The sequence below is a fragment of the Rhinoraja longicauda genome, chromosome 12, assembly GCF_053455715.1.
Source record: "Rhinoraja longicauda isolate Sanriku21f chromosome 12, sRhiLon1.1, whole genome shotgun sequence".
NCBI lineage: Eukaryota > Metazoa > Chordata > Chondrichthyes > Rajiformes > Arhynchobatidae > Rhinoraja > Rhinoraja longicauda.
The window spans coordinates 40,526,607-40,550,026 of NC_135964.1; the positions used below are offsets into that span (position 1 = coordinate 40,526,607).

A 23,420-nucleotide genomic window follows, 5' to 3' on the forward strand; every position below is an offset into this window, starting at 1 on the left:
GGTGGCACAGCCAGTTGTTTCAAGTGGCGAGCACACACTTCCTATTGGAGTTTTTGCAATTCCTGCTGCCAGTTATAGTAATAACAAATAATATCAATTGTCAAGAAGAAGGGCGTTATATTTGAGAACATTGAGCCGTTAAATCAATGGATATGTTTTGGCAAGGTAAAAAGGCCAATAAGAAAAAAACAGGACATATTCAGGGAATTTTACAACTTAAAAACCCCAAGAGCAATTGAAATTTAATGAAGAATGTGCAAAGTGTAATGACGGTTCCACTGTGGAAAATGAAGCTGAAAATGTACAAACGGTAAGTGTTCATAAACAGCAATGACATAATGACTGGATGGTTTGTGTTTACTCTGGTGGTTGAGAAATGAATATCGGCCAGAGCATCTCTATTTTTCTTCCAGACAGTGTTATGAGGCTTTTTTATATCTAGCTGGGAAGTTATTTCTCTGGAGCATCAGAGTTTGAAGAGAGACTTGATAGGGGTAAATATGACAGGCATAGACAGGGTAGGCAGTCAGAACCTTTATCCCAGCGTGGAAATGGTGGGTCGGCAGTGGTTAGATTTAGCAGCTTCAAGTTCCTGGCTGTTAATATCTTGGATGGCCTATCCTGGGCCCAACACATAGATGTATTAAGAAGGTCTGCCAACTCCTTAGGGTTGCCAACTGTCCCATATTAGCCGGGACATCCCGTATTTTGGGCTAAATTGGTTTGTCCCATACGGGACCGCCCTTGTCCCGTAATAGGCCCGAGCAGCGCTGTAGGCCCGGACACTGTAGGCCCGGACACTGTAGGCCCGGACACTGTAGGCCCGGACATTATAGCTCGGGGACCGTTGTAGTCCCGGACAGTGTAGGCCTGGGCGCGGCCTAACGAAGGTTGCATCGCTACCCGCCTCCCGGCCTGGGCGGCCGCCATTGGTGGAACGGGAGCATGTGGCCGCTGGCTGTGTGAGGTCACGTGGGGCGCAGGGCGGTAACGTCACCCTTTGTCCCTTATTTGGGAGTGTGGAAGTTGGCAACCCTACAACTCCTCTACTTAGAGTTTAAAGAGATTCAACATGTCACCGAATAGGTTCGTTTAGAAATACTAGTCCAACACTAGTTAGGTTAGGCAGCATCTCTGGAGAACATAGATTTCAAGTCAGGTCCCTTTGTCTGACTGTGCAGGTCTCCCTGTGACCATGTTGGCTTTCTCCGGGTGCTCCGTTTTCCTCCCACACTCCGAAGACGTACAGGGTTGTAGGCTAATTGGCTTTGGTAAAATTGTAAAATGTCCCTAGTGTGTAGGATGGTGTTAGTGTACAGTGTGATCGCTGGTCGGCACGGACTCGGTGAGCTGAAGGGCCTGTTTACGCGCTGTGTCTCTTAAGTCTTAAGTCTAAAATCAGTACAACAGTTGCAGAAGGTGGCTGAAAGGTTACTCAGATTCACTTAGCACCACATCCCTGTGGCACACCAGCTTCCAACTCAGCAATGTTTATGGATCGTTTTAAACTATTAGTGCAACAATTAAGACAGGTGAGCTAAATGGAATATCGACTTTATTAGATTTTTTTTCTCTGCTTTCCCTGTGGTGATAATGTGGTGAGCAAATATCTTCAAACTGTGTTCTCTTTATTGTCCCACTCATTTTACTGCGTGCTAAAATAACGGGTGTGTTTTTAAGATGTGAAGAGACATCTAAATTGTTTTAGTAATTAAACTGAAAGACTTGGGAATTGTTGATTAATAATATCCGGGAGTGAAAATGTTCTATGAACTCTTTATGTTCCCTGTCCTTTTGAATTGCGGAACCAATTCAGCCAATTATGCACTGGATTGTACGAGTATTGTGCGGGATAAAGGGCAATGAACATTGGGGTGGAGAGGTGGGATGAGGAGAAGGTAACAACACTACATTGCAAACTACATTGCCACTTAGATTTCATTGTTCTCCATGCATGAAAGCTATGTACTTCAGTTAAAATAGACTGCTACAGCAGGGGGCGCTATCGTGGGATGTTGACAGCTTTTGTCTCCTGGATGTTCAGGGTGAATCAAAGGTGATCCCATTGACATCTTTAATGAGCAACTTAGTCATGGTCTGGAATTTGGTCCCTGGGTATGCGTGTATTCAGGTGTATCCTGCATACGATAACTTGATGACTGAAGTTGATGTGATCTTGGTTCTAGAGCAGAGGCAATGAAACTCGAAGTGTTTCCTGCTTGGCCTGTGAATTAACATAATCGTAGCCGGAAGCTTGTTGGAGGTGAGGTGAATTACTGTTGTGAGGAAGATTCACCTACCTCTTTAGTCAAAGGGTGGTGAATCTGTGGAATTCATTGCCACAGAAGGCTGTGGAGGCTGTCAATGGATATTTTTAAGGTGGAGATTGATATAATCTTGATTGGTATAGGTGTCAGGGGCTATGGTGAGAAAGCAGGATAATGGGATTGAGAGGGGAAGATAGAACAGCATTCATTGAATGGCGGAGTAGACTTGATGGGCCGAATGGCCTAATTCTGCTACTGGAACTTATGAACTTATGAAGATTGAAAAGATAGTTTGACATTAGCATTTGTACTAGTCTCCCTGTCAAAGTAGGGCATTGGATATAATAAGCTTATACACTAAACAATATTTTCTTAAGAGGATTCATTTGCAGATACAATTCTCTACACCTTCCCCGTTAATTGCACCTTTCCAATGGTTCACATTTTTCCCAACTTTGCCACTGAAATATACAAGGTGGATTAATTTGTTGGGATTTAGGGCTGGGATCGCTCAAAGCCAAATTCAAACATCTTTCTCACCTTGTCCAATGTTTCCAGTGTCACCATGTATACACTGATGAGTGACGTATGCTGCTTCTACACTTGAGTGAGCTGAAAAGTCATGATACATAAATACATCCAATGGGTCAGAGGGGAAGGGAGGGGCTCTAAGCCTTATGAATTTTTTTCCCCCCAGTTTCTCCTTTCAGAAGAAAATGCACCCTCTCTGTCCAATTTCTTTCATCTCAGTTTCATTGTTTTCCTTCTCATCTCCAATCTGAAGTTTGTATCTCTCCTCTTTGGTTCTCCCTCTACTTTCTCCACGACCCTGTCTCCAATCTCTAGCTGCTGGCTACAAGCTCTCTCCTGGGATAAGACATTCCAAACTTCCCTCCTCCCTCCTCCTCAATTGAGAAGACTGGTGAAAGTCTTATCTGTCTGGATTTAGAGTATTGTGTTCATGTGGAATATTGTGTTTATTTAGAGAAGTTTTGTTTTGGTTACCATGTTATTGGAAAGATGTTGTCAAGCTTGAAAGGGTTTGGAGAAAATTTACCAGGATGTTGCCAGGACTCGAGGGCCTGACCTGTAGGGAGAGGTTGAGCAGGCTAAGACTTTCTTCCTTGTAGTGCAGGAGGATGAGGGGTGATCTTATAGAAGTGTACAAAATCATGAGAAGAATAGATTGGGTAAACGAACAGAGTCTTTTGCCCAGAGTAGGGGAATCGAGAACCAGAGGACATAGGTTTAAGGTGAGGGGGGTTAAATTTAATGGGAACCTGATGGGTAACGTTTTCACGCAAATGGTGGTCGGTGTATGGAACGAGCTGCCAGAAGAGGTAATTGAGACAGGTACTATGGCAACATTTAAAAAACAGGTTTAGAGGGATATGGGCCAAAAGCAGGCAGGTGGGACGAGTGTAGATGGGGATCAATGGTCGGTGTGAGAAAGTTGGGCTGAAGGGCCTGTTTCCACTCTGTATAACTATATGACTCTATGCCCTCTGCTGCCAGCTGTTGGGCCACAGTCGCCTGTGCCGTGCAAGCAGATTAATGGATCCGAGTACACATTTTGCCTGTTGACTATGGCAAATTCATCCTGCAGAGTGGGAGCGTCTCATTGAACTCTGCCATGTCTGAGCCACACACTCACCAGATTTAACCTCCACATGCTTTGTAAGGGTGGTGAATCTATGGAATTCTTTGCCACAGAAGACTGTGGAAGCCATGTCAATGGATATTTTTTAGGCAGAGATGGATAGATTCTTGGTTAATACGAGTGTCAGGGATTATTCTAGCCTTAGAGGGAGTACAGAGAAGGTTCACCAGATTGATCCCTGGGATGGCAGGACTTTCATATGAAGAAAGACTGGATAGACTAGGCTTATACTCGCTGGAATTTAGAAGACTGAGGGGGGATCTTATTGAAACATATAAAATTCTTAAGGGGTTGGAGAGGCTAGATGCGGGAAGATTGTTCCCGATGTTGGGGAAGTCCAGAACCAGGGGTCACAGCTTAAGGATAAGGGGGAAGTCTTTTAGGACCGAGATGAGAAAACATTTCTTCACACAGAGAGTGGTGAGTCTGTGGAATTCTCTGCCACAGAAGGTAGTTGAGGCCAGTTCATTGGCTATATTTAAGAGGGAGTTAGATGTGGCCCTTGTGGCTAAAGGGATCAGGGGGTATGGAGAGAAGGCAGGTACAGGTTACTGAGCTGGATGATGATCAGCCATGATCATATTGAATGGCGGTGCAGGTTCGAAGGGCCGAATGGCCTACTCCCGCACCTATTTTCTATGTTTCTATGTTTCTATTATGGGGAGAAGGCAGGAGAATGGGGTTGAGAGGGAGAGGTAGACCAGCCATGATTGAATGGTGGAGTAGACTTGATGCGTCGAGCGGCCTAATTCTGCTGCTATCATTTATGAGCCAATGAACTAGTGGGTCACCGACAGCCAGTAATGACACTCCCCACTTCAATTGGGACAAATGTGCTCTGCAATTGCTTAGCAGGCAGTGAACTCAAAATAAAGGCCAACCTGTCAGAACCAGGCTCTGCCTCCCCAGTATTCTCATGGGAGCTTGGCAAAGCTCACTTGATGGCAAATGCCTGCTTTTAATTACCTCTTTTTTTTTTTGTGTTGCCATTGCCCCGCGCCTCACTTGCCTGTAACCACACGTAATGAGACATTGCTGTGTTCTAAACGGCGCTGTTGAGGACAGACTGTCAAACTGAGTCAGGAGTACACGCTGGGATAAGGTGGCAGGTGGCGGCCAACTGGTTTGAGAAACGCACGCAGTTTAACTTCGCTCACTGCCTTCCCAGTCAAAGCTGCCTGACAAAAGAGGCACATGGTGAACCGGGGCCCATTATCTCAGTGGACAAAGAGGAAACCCTTTATCACAATAATTACATCTCTTTTTCTCTGTGGTTAACCCTGTCCATTTGTTTAAGATTACCAGTAATTGTAAAGTGACACAGAAGGGTTGATGTGAGTTCTCAAAGGTACTCCCTGGGTGGTTCGTCGCCGGGCCTTTACGAAAATGGTTTTGCTATAGCAACCATTTGCAGAAAGCTTGAAATGTTTCTCTATCGGAGAAGGCGTGTCACAGAGATCAAGTGGTTTGACCAACAATAAAACATATTCCCTCTTCCTCTCCCTCCCCCCCCCCTCCCCCTATATATCCCCCCCTACTTAAAAATGCCCTGCTTAGAAATCTGCTAATTTAATTAAGCAAAACTATCATGAGAGGAATGGATCGGGTAGACGCACGGAGTCTCTTGCCCAGGTTAGGGAAATTGAGAACCAGAGGACATGGGTTTAAGGCGAGGGGGGAAAGATTTAATAGGAACCTGAGGGGCAACGTTCTCACGCAAACGATGGTGGGTGTATGGAACGAGCTGCCGGAGGAGGTAGTTGAAGCAGGTATTATCGCAACGTTTAAGAAACATTTAGAAAGGTACATGAATAGGACAGGCTTAGAGGGATATGGGACAAATACAGGCATTTGGGACTAGAGTAGATGGGACATGTTGGCCTGTGTGGGAAAGATGGACCGAAGGGCCTGTTTCCATGCTGTAAGACTCTTTGACTATTTCCCATTCATTAATTTAACTCCAGAATATTGATTCAGTGATTTTATTCACTGGAGCAGTGGTGGTAAAATTTATGGCAGTGCCTGTACTGTTGGATATTCCTGTCAGTGTCCACTGTGGTATTTGTTCTTATTTTGTATCCAAATTGTAATAAGAATTTACTTGACACCCCAGGCTGCCACGGTGGTGCAGCGGTAGAGTTGCTGCCTTACAGCATCAGAGACCCGGGTTCGATCCTGACTATGGTGCTGCCTGTACGGAGTTTGTACGTTCTCCCCGTGAGCTGCTGTTTCCTCTCACACTTCAAAGATGTACAGGTTTGTAGGCTAATTGGCTTCGGTAAAATTGTAAATTGTCCCTAGATTGTGTAGGATAGTGTTAGTGTGAGGGGATCTGTATCTCTAAACTAAACTAAACTAAACTAGACTAAACCAAACTAAACCCCAGATTGGTGTGGTTTTGTTTTGGATACCTGGGAGTGATCTTTGCTGGGTGGCAAGGGCTGTACAATTCTAAACTACAAGCTGCATTTTGCTTTCCTCTATATTCATTCTTGGGATGTGGACTACACAAGTTGGATTGACATCCCCAAATACCTCTGAAGAAGGGTCTCGACCTGAAACGTCACCCATTCCTTCTTTCCAGAGATGCTGCCCATCCCGCTGAGTTACTCCAGCATTTTGTGTCTAAACCTCATGACCTCGATGCCTTGTTCAAAGCCTGGAGTCAAGTGTGGACCAGATTGGGTTCGAAGGCTCATTAGCTTTCAGCAAAGGCATTAGTGAAGCAGATGGGTTTTTTTTTTTTACGACAGTCTGGTAGTTTTGTGATAATCATTACTGATAATAGCTTTTTAATTTAATACTTATTTATTACTTGAATTTAAATCCCCCAGCCACCAAAGAAGTGTCAGACTGATGGTAGTAGGGTGGGGGGGTGGGGGGATTAGGCTAGAGAAGATATCTGGCTTTTTTTACAGCTTCCTCCTCCCTACTATAATCAGACCGAAGACGTTTCCCAACCCAAAATGTTGCCTATCCATGTCCCTTGCAGAATTACTCTGGCACTTTCCCTTTTACTTAATAGACAATAGACAATAGGTGCAGGAGGAGGCCATTCGGCCCTTCGAGCCAGCACCGCCATTCAATGTGATCATGGCTGATCATTCTCAATCAGTACCCCGTTCCTGCCTTCTCCCCATACCCCCTGACTCCGCTATCCTTAAGAGCTCTATCTAGCTCTCTCTTGAATGCATTCAGAGAATTGGCCTCCACTGCCTTCTGAGGCAGAGAATTCCACAGATTCACAACTCTCTGACTGAAAAAGTTTTTCCTCATCTCAGTTCTAAATGGCCTACCCCTTATTCTTAAACTGTGGCCCCTTGCCATCCAGATTCCAACATCCACAGGTCCTTGCTGTACATGAATACAATCAAGCCAAACACAAGTGTAACAGATAGAGTGGAGAGAAAACTACCCAAGTGCAAAATATAGGTACTCAGCATTATAGCAAAACAGTTCCAGTTCCACAATGAGGTAGGTTGGAAAAACGGGACTGTATCCTTGACCTTGAGTGGTGTTCTATAAAAAGTCTGCATTATAATTTCATATAATTCTAGCTTAAAACAAGTTAACAGAAGTTGTATTTGCATATTATACAAAACACAGTGGGGGCCACCTTTAATGGGCTCTGCTCTTGAAAATGACACAGTTTGATTTAATTATCAATAACACTTGAGAAAAGAGTTTTATCTTTTTTTATCTAACTTCAGTTTCAGGAAGTCCGCTGTGAAGTATCCATCCAGGTATTTTCAAAAGGCTTCCTTATGTTTATGTCTCCATCACATTTCTTTTTTCTAAGTCCCTGAGAAGTAGTCAGTGCTCTCTACCTTTCTTTGGAAGAAGTTTTTTCAATTGCAGGAGTATCACAGATGCACCCTCTGGGGAGTATAACAAATTCACTACCTGACAAGCTGTACAAAGAATGCAGCGTTTTCATTCCTTTATTGTTGTAACATGGTGCAGAGAAAATCCTCTCTGCCCACAGTGCTTCAACAGACAACCATTCAGTCTCCACCTCTACCACCCCATCCTAGCTAGCAATCTCTATGGGGGCGCAGTAGTAGAGACCTGGGTTTGATCCCGACTATAGGTGCTGTCCATACGGAGTTTATACGTTCTCCCCGTGACTGCATGGGTTTTCTCTGAAATCTTCAGTTTCCTCCAACACGCCGAAGACGTACAGGTTTGTAGGTTAATTGGCTTAGGTTTGTATACTTGGTATCAGTGTAAATTGTTCCCAGTGTATGTAAGGTAGTGTCCAGACTCGGTGGGCCGAAGGGACTGTTTCCACTGTATCTCTAAACTATAACCTACGCTCATTAAAATTGACACTTTGCAATGTTTCTGCCTTTGACTTTTTCAACCCCAGATTTTCAAAACTGTATCACTGTACATTCTTCAGTCTTCACTTGGCTGTCTGAAATGCAGAACTCAGTCGAGAAATGACCTTGCAAATAATCCAAATTTTTCTTTTTCTTTCTTTCTCTTTTTTTTACCTGTTTGAAAACTGAAAATTCATCACTCACAAGATTCCTTTTTTGTCTAAATAATTAGGGTGGTAAAGAAGACGTATGGTATGCTTGCCTTCATTGCCAGGGCCATTGAGTGTAAGAGTCAGAAGTCATGATACAGCTATGCAAGACTTTCAATTCCAGAACTGAATCCTGCCTATGGATGGTGTCTGTATGGAGCTTATATGTTCTTTCTGTGACCGCATGGGTTTTCTCCAGGTGCTATGATTTCCTCCCACACTCCAAAGAAGTACAGGTTTGTAGGTTAATTGGCTTTAATAAAGATTGTAAATTGTCCCTTTTGTGTAGGATAGTGCTAATGTACGAAGATGACTGGTCGGTGTGGACTCAGTGGGCTGAAGGGCCTGTTTCTGCACTGTATCTCTAAGCTAAGCTAAGTTGAGGCCCTCTCACTGATCCCATTAGCCCACTATTCATCAGAGCTTGACAACGAGGAAAAGATCAATCTATGCCTTCTATCTGTTCCCTGTTAACCAGCCAATCTTTTATCCACATCAGTATACAATTTTCCACAACAACCTATGATACACTATCTTATCAAATGCCTTCTGGAAATATAAGTACTCTGCAGTGCATGGATTGGTTCCCTTTGTCCACAGAAGATAGACACAAAATACTGGAGTAACTCAATGAGACATGCAGCATCTATGGATAGAAGGAATGGGTGACGTTTCGGGTTGAGACCCTTTTTCAGACTGAGAGTCGAGGGAGAGGGAGACCCAGAGGTAAGGAAGTGTAGCCTGGGCCTCCATTGTCGGAGTGAGGCCCAGCGCAAATTGGAGGAACAGCACCTCATATTTCATTTGGGCAGCTTGCACCCCAGCGGTATGACTATTGACCTCTATCTTCAAGTAACCCTTGCTTTCCCTCTCTCTCCATCACTCCCCGTTCCTAGTTCTCCGACCAGTCTGACTGTCACCCTGAATAAATTTTATCCCTGTGTGCCTCGTTGTCACCTTCTCCTAGCTAATAATGATCTATTTTACATTTTCCTTGACCCCCAACCACTTTGATATCTCATTTTCACACCTTGCACTTCCTTATCTCTGCAAAACATCATCCATTCCTTCTATCCAGAGATGCGGCCTGTCCCGTTGAGTTACTCCAGCATTTTATGCCTACCTTCGGTGTAAATCAGCATCTGCAGTTCCTTCCTACACCCTTTGTCCACAGGACAGGTTATTTCTGCAAAACAAGCTTGTAACATTTTTCCTCTGACAAATGGTTAACTAACTGGCCTGCAGTCACTACTGTCAGTTTCCAACCCCTCTTGAATAAAGGAGTTATCTTTGCTTTTATCCACTTTAATGGAAACTTCCCTTCGTTCTCAGAGATGTGGCTTTCACAAACTGAACAGCAAATCAAAAAAAGCAAATAAAAGTTCATCCGTTCACCTGCTTTCTTTGCTTGTTTTTCAAGCTCACAGCAGAATGGGAAAGTCCAAAGTCCCCCGGCTTGATGAAAACAATTCTTGAGAAGAAAGGAAATGTGAGGATAGGTGATGAGGAGGGAGATTTAACAGTAGTGGCTTCTTATTCAATTCCACCTGTAAACTAACTTGAAGTGATTTCCTATATTTACAATACTCTTGAGGATGTCCTGGCTTAGAAAATCTATCAAAAGCAAAACCTTCCAAATAATTGATTTTATTTATCTTTGACATATTTACTGTTATCTTGACATGGAGGGAAGAACCTAATGGGTTTTAAATCCCCTTGTTAAGGATCCTACCTTTCCTGATCCATTTTTTTTCATCAGATATTCTGAGTTTCGTCATATCCTGTTGCTTCCACATTCAGAAGGTTCAGCATGCTCTACGTTAGGTTGTGGGAGAATATATACAAATATTTTCTACATATATTAAAAAGCAGAATGTAACCAAGGAGAAAGTAGGAACGCAAATGTAGATAAATTGGCTTGGTAAATGTAAAAATTGTGTGGATAGTGTTAATGTGCGGGGATCGCTGGTCGGCGTGGACCCGATAGGCCGATGGACCTGTTTCCGCACTGTATCTCTAAACTACACTAAACTAAATTAAAAGCTGGGTATAAGAAGACAGAAATTTGGATATAATTTTCAGTGACCACAATAAATGTGATGAATGGTAGATATGAAATAAAGTAAGGATAAAAATGATGTTAGCTGACTATCACGCATTCATTTCCTCCGGCCTAGCCTACTGCAACTCCCTATACACTGGAATCAGCCAATCATCCCTGTCCCGCCTGCAATTGGTCCAAAACGCCGCAGCGAGACTCCTGACAGGTACCCGTAAAAGGGACCACATCACCCCGATTCTGGCCTCTCTCCACCGGCTCCCAGTACAGTACAGAGGTTGCAGCTCCGAGACTGTGGAACAGCATCCCTCTCCCCATCAGAACTGCCCCCTCCATCGACTCCTTTGTCCAGGCTCAAAACCTATTTCTACTCCCTAGCGTTTGAGGCCCTCTGAGGGGGCGCTGTGAACTGTTTATGTATGTGCTGTTATGTTTGTGTGCCATTGTATGTTCGTTTCTTAGTACCTGAACTGATGTACAGCACTTTGGTCAACGTGGGTTGTTTTTAAATGCGCTATACAAATAAAATTGACTTGACTTGACTCACTGAAATAAAAAAAATGGGAATTTGCAGTGCCAAGATGTCAGAAATATAATCAAGAGCTAACTTGACTTGATCTTTTTGGTTTATAAGTGACAATCTGGGGGGTACCCTCAGCCATCAAATACTGCCAGAATCTCATTAAGGATTCTTTTCCTCCAGTGCTATTTTTGAAGATTGTCAGAGAGTTTTGGAGACTGTTTTATTATTTCTGACCTAGTGAAGCTTATGAGATTACCTCCCAGGGTTTTCTAATACTAAGATGGGAGAAAGCTGTGTGGCCCGGTGCCTTCCTCTCCTGGAGTTAACCGTGGGAAACAACTTATGTCAATACAAGAATTCTCATAATAGTGAGAACACTTGGAAGACTCCCAGATGTAAGCTGGTTAAGTTATGTGAAGTATTAATGTACTGTATTTACAGTTAGTGCGGCACGATGGCGCAGTGGTAGAGTTGCTGCCCTACAGCGCCAGATCCCCGGGTCCGATCCTGACTACAGAGTGCGGTCTTTACAGAGTTTGTCCGTTGTCCCCATGACCACGTGGGTATTCTCTGGGATCTCCGGTTTCCTCTCACACTCCAAGGTCGTGCAAGTTTGTAGGTTAATTGGCTTGTTATACCTGCAAATATTACCCTAGTGTGTGTCGGATAGTGTTAGTGTGTGGGGATCGCAGGTCGGCGCGGACTCTGTGGGCCGAACGGCCTGTTCCCGCATTGCTTGGGTTTTGTCCGGGTGCTCCGGTTTCCTCCTACATTCCAAAGACGTAGGTTAATGGCTTTGGTAACAACATTGTAAATTGTCCCTAGCGAGTAGGATAGTGTTTGTGCATGGGGATTGCTGGTCAGTGCACTCGATGGGCTGAAGGTCCTGTTTTCTTGCTGTATCTCCAAATGAAACTAAACTTGTATGGAAAAAAAAAGAGCTTGTATATTTGTAGGTTGAATAATGTAGGTGCACACAACCAAATCAACACCCAGAGCTAAGAAACCAAGAACATTTTTGTGTGACTGAGTGCTGTGGAAATTGTCTCACTCTGCTCTGTTCAGTGCAGTATTTTTAAACCCTACCTATAATTGCTGACACCTGGAAGACTCTTTATTGAGCATTGCTTTCAAATGCAACACAGGCTAAAATTTTTATTACCAGAAGATGAAAGTCAAGCTTGCTAAGTGATCCCCAGCTGAAGAAAATGCTCAAAGGACACCAGATAGGATGATGCAGAAAGTGATTACAACCACGATACTGCTGCAAACAGATTGTTTCTTTATTGATGCTTTAAATACTTTATTTCAATCAGACATCTCTTTCATGTTGATCTTGCTGAATACAGAATATATAATTTGTATGTATACTCGCGATGGTTGTTTGAGACTCCTGAGACAGTAGTAATTCAGATTTATTGAAGGTATGTAACATGACCTGAACAGCCATTATTTTGAAAATTGATACAACAGTAGAAATATTGAAATGCTTTTCTGATAGAAGGATCCGAGAAGTATCTAAGGCTAGGAATTTGCCTCTTCTGCCTAACTCTTTAGGTCAACTTAAAGCGATGCAGGAACGAGGGCGGCTCAGTGGCGCAGCTGGTAGAGCAGCTGTCTCGTAGTGCCAGAGACCCAGGTTCGATCCTGACCTTGGGTGCTGTCTGTGTGTAGTTTTCACATTCTCCCTGTGACAGCATGGGTTTCCTTCGGGTACTCCGGTTTCCTCCCACATCCCTTAGACGTGCGGGCTTGCAGGTTATAGACAATAGGCAATAGGTGCAGGAGGAGGCCATTCGGCCCTTCGAGCCAGCAACGCCATTCAATGTGATCATGGCTGATCATTCTCAATCAGTACCCCGTTCCTGCCTTCTCCCCATACCCCCTGACTCCGCTATCCTTAAGAGCTCTATCTAGCTCTCTCTTGAATGCAATTGGCCTCTGTAAATTGTCCTTCGCGTGTAGGGAGTGGATGAGAAGTTATGGTAACATTGAACTAGTATGAACGGGTGTCCAATGATCGGTGTGCACTTGATGGGCTGAAGGGCCCGTTTCGGTGCTGTACCTGTAAACTGTATATTTAAATTAAACTATCATAGTTTCATAGTAGACCAGGAACAGGTCCCTTCTATGGATGCAAGCAAGTTATGCAAGCAAGTTCCTAAACTCATGACCATGGGAAAGAAGCAGTTCAGAGAAACTAATCAACATCCCTAACATCACTGCCGCAAACCAACCATCAAGAATTTAGTTTAGTTTAATTTTTTTTATTGTCACGTGTACTGAGATACAGTGAAAAGCTTTTGTAACCAGAGTAGTAGGTCAGCTAATGGAAGGAGTGATGGGAAGGTAGACGTTAGGGTCAGTAAGTTTCAAAGGAAGGACAGGGAAGGCGAAGTGAAGAAATATGGTGGAGCTGATGGGCCGAAGTGTGTTTATTTCAATGCAAGGAGTGTTCAATAGTTCAAAGGTGGTTTATTTGCCACATATGCGACTGCACAATGTTATTCGTTTTGCACATATTTACACATGCAGTCGCTGTCATGTTTTGGTGCCATTTCCAAAGAGCGCTCGCGCTCAATGTATTGGAGCGGTTCCCGTGAATCAACGTCCCTCTACTCACCCGGCCATCCTTGTGTGCTGGGGCCACCTCCTGCAGCTGACATTGAAGGTGCTGGAGGCATTATCCCGGTTCATCCCCCTACCGGCCCTTGCTCCTCGCTTCCGAAGTCTCCAGCACCCTCCCGGTCCCGCCGTCCAACGGGCCTTTGGGCGCTTGGGATATCGTGGGTCATTGCAGAGATGTGGTTGCGAGAGGGGCACGACCGGCAGCTCAATGTTCCAGGGTTTCGATGTTTCAGACAAGGAGAGAAAAGAGGTGGAAGAGTTGCACTGCTAATCAGGGAGACTGCCATGGGCAGTGCTCAGACAATGGACACTAGACAATAGACAATAGGTGCAGCAGGAGGCCATTCGGCCCTTCGAGCCAGCACCGCCATTCAATGTGATCATGGCTGATCATTCTCAATCTCAGAGAAGACATACCAGAGGGTTTGTTCACTGAGGCAATAATAAAGGTGCAAACATTAATGGGATTGTACTGCAGGCCCCTCAATAGCCAGCGAGATACAGGAGTGGATGTATAGACATATTACTGAAAGATATTACTTTCATTAACTATTACTGAAAGATATTACTATTACTGAAAGCAACATAGTGGGTGGTTCCCCCAATATTAACTGGGACTGGGAGCAGGTCTTCTTATATGCTTTGATTCTGGGATTTTCTTTCTTTATCTGCATTCAGCTGAAATAGTACAAATTATGCTGGCACGATTATGATTCGGCTGACAGTGTAGAATGTTATAATTTGGTGAAAGAGGACAGTACCATTTAGAGTTTGCTTTTAAATACAGACTCCAAATGTTGCTGGCCTGCTTTAGGCTTTAGAGATACAGCGCGTAAACAAGCCCTTCGGCCCACCGAGTTGGCACTGACCAGCGACCACCCCGCACACTAGCACTGTCCTGCACACAAGGGACAATTTACAATTTTACCCGAAGCCATTTATCCTACAAACCTGCACCCCTTCAATTGGGTGCGGTAAGAAAATATAAAATTGTCCCTTGTGTGTGGGAACAGTGCTAGTGTGCAGGGGTGATTGCTGGTTGGTATGGACTTTCTACACTGTATCTCTAAAATCTGAAGCGTGAAGATCTGTTTGAGTTTTTCAGTGCAGTTGCCAGTTTCGCCGGCTTAGACAGCAGAGATCCACTGGCTGACAGAACAAAAGGAATACAAGGAAAGGAAATATTCACACCACAGGCATCATTAGATACGTGAGCAGTTATCGCTGAGAGGCTGACATTTTGCTGCTGCATGCAAAATCTAACCCATTGAGCGAAGTAAGTTATACATAGACTAAAATATTAGTGGCCACAGACAGGCAGAGGGGAGTGAAGGGATGTTCCACGGTCGTGAAGAAAGTGAGGGCGTTCTATATCAGTGAGGGAAGTGAACTGTAATCTCTGCCAGTGAGGGGAGTGAAGGTGAATTCCCTTTCAAAAGGAGCGTGATGTGCGATCTCTTTCATTGATCAGTGGACGTAGCCCAGACCATCACACAAACCAACCTCCCTTCCATTGACTCCATCTACATTTCACGTTGCCTCGGCAAGGCCACCAGCATAATCAAGGATGAGTCTCAGCCCAGTCACTCCCTCTTCTCCCCTCTCCCATCAGGCAAGAGGTACAGAAGTGTGAAAATGCGTAACTCCAGGTTCAGGGATAGCTTCACCCCAGTTGTTATCAGGCAACTGAACCATCCTACCAACAACTAGAGGGCAGTCCTGACCTACCATCTGCCTCATTGAAGACCGTCAGACTATCTTTCATCAGACTTTACTGGACATTATCTTGCACTAAACTTTATTCCCTTTATCATGTATCTGTACACTGTGGACGGCTCGATTGTATTCATGTCTAGTCTTTCTGCTGACTGGTTAGCACGCAACAAAAGCTTTTCACTGTACCTCGGTACACATGACAATAACCTAAACTAAACTTAACTGAAAGTGATCTCTGTTGATAATGCTTTCTTGGTTATAGAAGGGACCTAAAATGCTGCTTGTTGATTCAAAGGAAATGGCTGTGAATATCACACTCAAACTGACATTGCGATGTCAGGGTTCTGTGGAGCTGAGCTGTTACCATTGCAGGGGGTAAACCTGTTAGATTTATCCAATTTAACTCCAAAATTAGAAGCTTGCTTATAGTCATTGGCAAAATGATAAATGCAAATTTAACTGCAGTGGAGAAGCATCTGCTGCAATATGATCCATTTGCCCATCATTTTATATCAAGCAAAGTCAACAAAAGGGATTTATTTCATGAATGAATCTAAAGCATACAATCAGTGACACAATATTATCACTGCACGCATTGTGAGACTTTCTTCCAGATGACACAGCCACTTATGGCATAGAACTCATTGCGTTATTAAATGGTTTGCAAACTTCTATTGATTTCTACTTGGTAGTGACATTCCTGAACAGTTTTTTATATCAGGAGGATTAAGACAAGAAAGGATTCTGAAAATTAGAGTCTTGTGATTGCATTCTCTTGGTGTTCCAATGGTTTAGTTTAGTTTAGAGGTGCAACACGGAAACAGGCCCTTCGGCCCACTGAGTGCGTGCCAACCAGCGAGCCCTGTACACCAGCACTACCTTACATGCTACGGACAATTCCCAAATTTTACTAAAGCCAATTAACCTAAAAGCCTGTACATCGTTGGAGTGTGGGAGGAAACCGGAGCACCCGGGGAAAACCCATGCGGTCACGGGGTGAACGTACAAACACCGTGCAGACAGCACCTGTCGGTGTGGGTGTTGGGCCGAAGGGCCTGTTTCCTCGCTCCATGACTTTATGACTCTAATTATTATTTTACCACTGTTTTCCTTTCCTTTCAGTGGGAGGAGATCAGCGGAGTGGATGAGCACTACATACCAATTCGTACCTACCAGGTATGCAATGTGATGGAAGCAAGCCAGAACAATTGGCTGCGGACAAATTGGATTCCACGCAACTCTGCCCAGAAGGTCCATGTGGAACTGAAGTTCACTTTGAGAGACTGCAACAGCATCCCCTTGGTGCTGGGATCCTGTAAGGAAACGTTCAATCTCTACTACATGGAGTCTGACGAAGACCATAACGTCAAGTTCAGAGAGAGCCAGTTTGTAAAGATTGACACAATTGCCGCAGACGAGAGTTTCACTCAGATGGACCTGGGAGACCGAATCCTCAAACTGAACACAGAGGTCCGTGAGGTCGGGCCTATATACAAGAAGGGATTTTACTTGGCCTTCCAAGATGTCGGTGCCTGTGTCGCCTTGGTGTCAGTTCGAGTCTTCTTCAAGAAGTGTCCTTTCATCTCTAGGAACTTGGCTATGTTCCCAGACACGGTGCCTGGGGTAGACTCCCTGTCTCTTGTGGAGGTGCGTGGTTCCTGCGTTAATCACTCCAAGGAAGAGGACCCACCCAGGATGTATTGCAGCACTGACGGAGAGTGGCTGGTGCCAATAGGGAAGTGCCTGTGTAGCGCTGGATATGAAGAAAGAGGAAGTACATGCCAAGGTAACAATTAGTTGGGTTATAATATGGAGGGGGGGGAGGAGGAAAACTCCCCCATCAGCAAATTGAAAAGTTTCTGAACAACTGTGTTATCAGTTTCAACACGTTTGTAGAATCTCTTTTGTTTTCAAGGCAGCGTTAATGCACAGAAGCATTGGAGTCGTGGATCATTCTGCTTCACCTATCCTGTTTTGCTTTAGTGCCTCCAGCTGTATTTTAGGTTGCATTTTTAAATCAGTTGAATGATTCCAGGAGTGGTGAGAGGAAACAAAAAATTAATTTTGCAAGAACATTATGGAGGTAGTTCCAGGTCACGTCTCAGAAAATCATCATTATTCACGAATGGGCTTTGTGAGACACAAATGCATTGGGTAGGAGTGACAGGAGTGTTATTGATACTTGAGAATCTGAGTTGAGTCCTCAGAGTTTTAGTTTAGAGATACAGCGCGGAAACAGGCCTTTCGGCCCACCAAAACTGCACCGACCTGCACATTAACAACGCATCACAGTTTAAGGATAAGGGGGAAGTCTTTTAGGACCGAGATGAGAAAGTTTTTTTTCACACAGAGAGTGGTGAATCTGTGGAATTCTCTGCCACAGAACGTAGTTGAGGCCAGTTCATTGGCTATATTTAAGAGGGAGTTAGATGTGGCCCTTGTGGCTAAAGGGATCAGGGAGTATGGAGAGAAGGCAGGTATGGGATTCTGAGTTGGATGATCAGCCATGATCATATTGAATGGCGGTGCAGGCTCGAAGGGCCGAATGGCCTACTCCTGCACCTATTTTCTATGTTTCTATGTTTAACACTATCCTACACACACTCAGGACATGTTTACATTTACACCAAACCAATTAACCTACAAACCTGTGCATCTTTGGAGTGTGGGAGGAAACCAAAGATCTCGGAGAAAGCCCAGGCAGGTCATGGGGAGAACGTACAAACTCCGTACAGACAGCTCCCGTAGTCAGGATCGAACCCGGGTCTCTGCGCTGTAAGGCAGCAACTTTACCACTACGCCACTGTGTTGTCCATGGTACCTACAATGCTGCTTGCCATTATATCCATAAAGGTTTCAATCACCTCATATTAGGTTATATTTTGACCTGGTTAAAAGTTGTCCTTCATCATCCTGAGGTAATCTCTCTTGAAACATTTATGTAGCAACTTCAGAGACAATTTGTCTGATATTTTATTATTTTTACCAAAATCACATAATCATCAATTAAATTTAATGCAAATTCATATCTATGGACTGTGCAGATAGGCAGATCATGTCTATCTGTGATGTATCAGCCTAAATGGTTAAGGTCTCTTTCATTGGCTGAATTTCAGGAACAAAATTCAATACAGAACCATTATTATGCACATATGCCAGAGGATAAATGTCTACTCTGAATCCCAGGTAAAATAATTAGTTCATTACCTATCCAACGGGGAGAATAAAATAGGTTAGGGTAGGATTATTGCAACAATGAGTGCTTGAAGGTCAATATGGACTCGGAGGGCTATAGGGCCTGTTTCCGTGCTGTCCTTCTCTATGGTTCTGACTCAATGTATTGACACATCAATGCGGAAAAGGGATTTCAGCCACCAATCCACATATGTATCAGATTAACTCAAAGCAAGGCAAAGAATAACCATTTTGACACCTGGTAAATTTTACCCGTGTTCCCATTCCTGATTAAATAAGTGACGTTTATTATAACTGTCCTTGGACAGATTTTTTGGAGAGTTACAATGAAGAGTTACACTAAGGTCAATTTTATAATTGTGTTTGAAAGTGGAGGTAGCAAATCACACAGCTACTGTATTGGGTAATTATGCATTTTGCCACTCTCATCATTTTTGTTATTTACGACAGCTGCTTTGCCAGAATATTTTAACCGTATCTCATTTCTTCAGTTAGTTGAGGGGATCAGTATGTGATAGAGGAAGATTAATTGAGGCTGTTTACTCAATCCTTGTTAGCATGCTCATTGGAGTCCCTGTTGAATGGTTAACTTTGAAAACTCCATCTCGTAGTCTGCTCCAGACCAATTGTTACCACTGACGCAGTTGCCGAAAATCTGACGTACTCAGGATTTTTTTCGTTGGATTATTCCTGCCCAGTGTAGTTCAACAAGAAAACGGAATGAAAAGGATCATTTCACCGATTCCAACAATATATTTATAGCTATTGCAATTCCTTTGACAAAGTCATTGTATCTTTGCTTAGCCTGCCAAGTGCCTGATGCAGATTGTGTTACTTCACAGTGGTGGCACAGTGGTGCATTGGTAGAGTTGCTGCCTTACAGCACCACAGACCCTGGTTCGATCCTGACTACGTGTGTTGCCTGTACGGAGTTTGTACGTTCTCCCTGTGACAGTATGGGAAGACTAGTATCTGTTAACAATCAGTAAAATTGTAAATTGTTCCCAGTGTGTAGGATAGTGCTAGTTTAAGGGGTGATCGCTGGTTGGCGAGGACTCGGTGGGCAGAAGGGCTTTTTTCCACGTTGTGTCTCGAAAGTCTAAAGTAAAGTATAGAGTCTAAAGTACATCTGTAGAGGTGTATGAGGATGTTACCAGTTCTTGAGTGCCTGAGCTATACGGAGAGACTGGGCAGGTTAGGACAGTATTCCTTGGCATGTAGGAGTATGAGACGTGACCTTATAGAGGTGTATAAGATCATGAGGGGAATAGATGCACAGGGTGTTTTACCCAGAGAGGGGAAATAAGGAACCAGAGGACATAGGTTTAAGGTGAGAGGGGAAAGATTTAATAGGAATTTGAGGGGCAACCTTTTCATGCTGAGTGGTGGGTGTATGACGTGAGCTGCTAGAGGAGGTAGTTGAGGCAGAAACTATAATGAAATTTAAAAGACATTTGGACAAGTACATGGATAGGAAAGGTTTAGAAGGATATCAGCCGCACGTGGACATGTGGGACTAGTGTAGATCGGGCAACTTGGTCGGCATGGGCGAGCTGGGCCAAAGGGCCTGTTTCCTTGCTGTGTGACTCTATGAATCCAAGTTAGATCCAGTATCAGGTGACATGCTGAATCCCCTCAAACCTCTGAGGAAGTTCTGAACTAATCAATTGTTAAGTGATTACCCCCACCGTGGGCTGGTGTTCAAAGATGCTGCGCAAAAAATTGCTCTTGGTTTTGATGCTGATTGAATTCACGTCTAAGTGATTGAAAAGCCAACAGTTGCAGGCAGCTGGAAGGACAGTGTCAGGGAATGTTGCTTCTTCCCAAGGGAGATGACAGAATGGCGTTGGTTAAGAGGCCCTAGAGCAGCAGGTGGTGAAAGGCTGCTGTCTCTTCCCTCCATTTGCTGCAACATAAATTTTTATTTCCTATTATAAGTTCCTTAGCTGCCATTTAAAACACGCTCACGTCAACCTGGGTTAAAGCAGCACTTTGTGCTCTCGATTCCTATCGTTACTTCAGGGGATGAGATGGTGCAGTGCCAACTGTGAGGAAGAAATGTGCCACTTATACCACAGGCTTCTTCCCTGAGTATGTCTGAAGGACCCATTAATGCACTGCTTCTGGAGAGTGAATGATAGAAGTTACTAACAGCTCATCATATACAATAGCCACAGCTGACACAGTAAACTCTAGTGTTTTCTCTGGTAATCTTTCAAGCAAGGAGTGGTGAGAGAGTGAAATTGAAAGTTTTAGTTTGAAAGATACGGCGTGGAAACGGGCTCTTCGGCCCACCAGATCCACGCCGGCCAGCGATCCCCGCACAACTAACACTATCCTACACACACTAGGGACAATTTATAATCGTACCAAGCCAATTACCCTACAAACCTGAGATAGACACAAAAAGCTGGAGTACAGTAACTCAACGGGACAGGCAGCATCTCTGGAGAGAAGGCATGGGTGACGTTTCGTGTCGAGACCCTTCTTCAGACTGGTTAGGGATAAGGGAAATGAGAGATACAGACGGTGATGTGGAGAGATGAAGAACAATGAATGAGTCGGAGGGCAGGAGGAATCACAGATGGGGAGCAGAGAGAGAGGATGTTGCAGAACTCTCGTTGGGGAAAGGAGGAGAACTTCATCAAAGTAGACAAACCTTCCTCTTTTGCTACAACCCCTCTGTGATTCCTCCTGCTCTCCGCCTCATTTCAGGTTGCTGGAAGATATAACAACATTTATTGTTGTAGGAAGGAACTGCAGATGCTGGTTTAAACCGAAGATAGACACAAAATGCTGGAGTAACTCAGCAGAACAGGCAGCATCTCTGGATAGAAGGAATGGGTGACGTTTCGGGTCGGGACCTTCAAATTTTATTATTGGACTGTCAACTTGGTTGAAATTAAAAAGAGACAAAAGTAATACTGTTAGCTGCTGTGATACATTTCCACAATTCTAGGCGTAAGTCGTGAAAGGAGGACGTTGGAGACAAACTGGGCAGTAGATCCCGGCACATGTGATTGTCCACGCTGCGGCTTGCCTCACCCTTGCCCACATGTTGAAAAGAAAGTTCAGATGCACTAGGCATGTGACCCACTACTTGATAGTGTTTGCTCACTCATGAGAGTGAGGATCTGAGTGGGCTGGGTGTGCTTTTTCAAACCAGTTCAAATCCTTGAAAAGACTAGGCTTCCTCCCAAACTCCAAAGACGTACAGGTTTTGTCAGCTAATTGGCTTGGTGTTGGCTTGTAAATTGTCTCCATTGTTTGCAGGATAGTGTAACTGTGCGGGGATCATCGGTCGGTGTGGACTCGACGGGCCGAAGGGCCTGTTTCTGTGCTGTATCTCTAAACAAAACGAAAAATATATATATATATATATTTACAACTCAAGGACAGGCCTTTGTAGGGTCTGATGTAGGGTCTTGACCCGAAACGTTGACAGTTCCTGTCCTCCATCCCCCTCCATAGTTGCTGCTTGACCTGTTGAGTTCCTCCAGCAGATAGTTTCTCACTATTTATTTATACTCTCTGTTTTCAATCCTTAATCCAAAGCCCTAATTCCATGTACTTTAATTTTACTAAATAATCTTGTACCACACGTCAAACATCTTCTGAAGGTCCAATTTACCACATCCATTGTTTTTCTGTATCTATTCCGCTTGTTATAGCCAAAGAAAGACTCTTGAGAGAGATTTGTCAAACATGATTTTCTTTTCATATCTAATATTTGTGAAGATTCATTCACCAGATTACAGTTTGCTATAAACCAGCAGACATATGAAAACCTGGTTATATTCTTAAATAAATCCTGACCTGGGTATTTTCATTTTCACAAACTGAAGATTGTGCTTCGCATCTGATTCCAAAAGATGGGAAGGGTGAAATAATTATAGTTTCATCATGAATAAATATGAAAAACAAATCGGAGCAACTCTTTATTGGAAAAAGCCGTTGAAAATTGTAATACCAAATTTGTCAGTCTGAAACATTTTTTTAATTACTCTGTAAGGCTGTGATATTTTGATTGCACAGCATTCTTGATATGCATAAACTGAACCACTTCCCTATTGGTATTGTGAGACCAACGCTCAGTCCGCCTTGGCCTATGTGATCTCCCGGTTGCTAGGCATTTTAACTCCCCTTCCCATTCCCACACTGACCTGGGCTTCCTCCACTGTCAGAGTGACGCCACGTACAAATTGGAGGAACAACACCTCATATTTCGCTTGGGCAGCTTACAACCCAGTGGTATGATTTTGATTTCTCTAATTTCAGGTAGCCCCTGCATTCCCTCTCTCTCCGTCCCTCCCCCACCCTAGTTGTACTGCTGGTTTACTGTTCACATCCATATATCCCTTTGTTATCTCCTCTTCCGCAGCCAATAATGGACCATTGTGGGCTCCACCTTTCCTTGGTCATCAGTGCCGGCTCTGATTTATTCGGAACCATTTCTTACCTCTAGTTTCGCTCTCCCCTGGTTTGCAGTCTGAAGAAGGGTATCCATTTCTCCAGAGATGCTGCCTGACCCGCTGAGTTACTCCAGCATTTTGTATCTGTCTCCCTTCCCAGTTGCAGCTGTAATATAAGATGGTGCAAACTGGCCAAAAGAAAAATACCTGTATAATGTGATCCCCCCACACACATTTATATGATGTTCATTTTGAACAAAAGGTTAAATTGAGCAACAAAACATGCTTTCTTATTCTTGCATCCAAGCAGTCTTCAGTTGTTGTCACAACTGCTGTTTAGTTTAGTTTAGTGTAGAGACACAGTGTGGAAACAAGCCCTTTGACCTACAAGTCCGCACTGACCAGCGATCGCTGCATATTAGATTTAGA

At 43.9% G+C, this 23,420-nt stretch overlaps 1 protein-coding gene across 3 annotated transcripts in view; it reads left to right on the forward strand.

The window, feature by feature from the left end:
- The window catches only part of epha3 (eph receptor A3), a 251,299-nt gene that overhangs the window by 30,848 nt on the left and 197,031 nt on the right, over positions 1-23,420 (forward strand). For all 3 annotated transcript variants that reach the window (XM_078409603.1, XM_078409605.1, XM_078409604.1), the window contains exon 3: positions 16,507-17,170. In XM_078409603.1, coding sequence (XP_078265729.1) covers positions 16,507-17,170 — 664 coding nt within the window. The remainder of the gene's footprint in view (positions 1-16,506; positions 17,171-23,420) is intronic.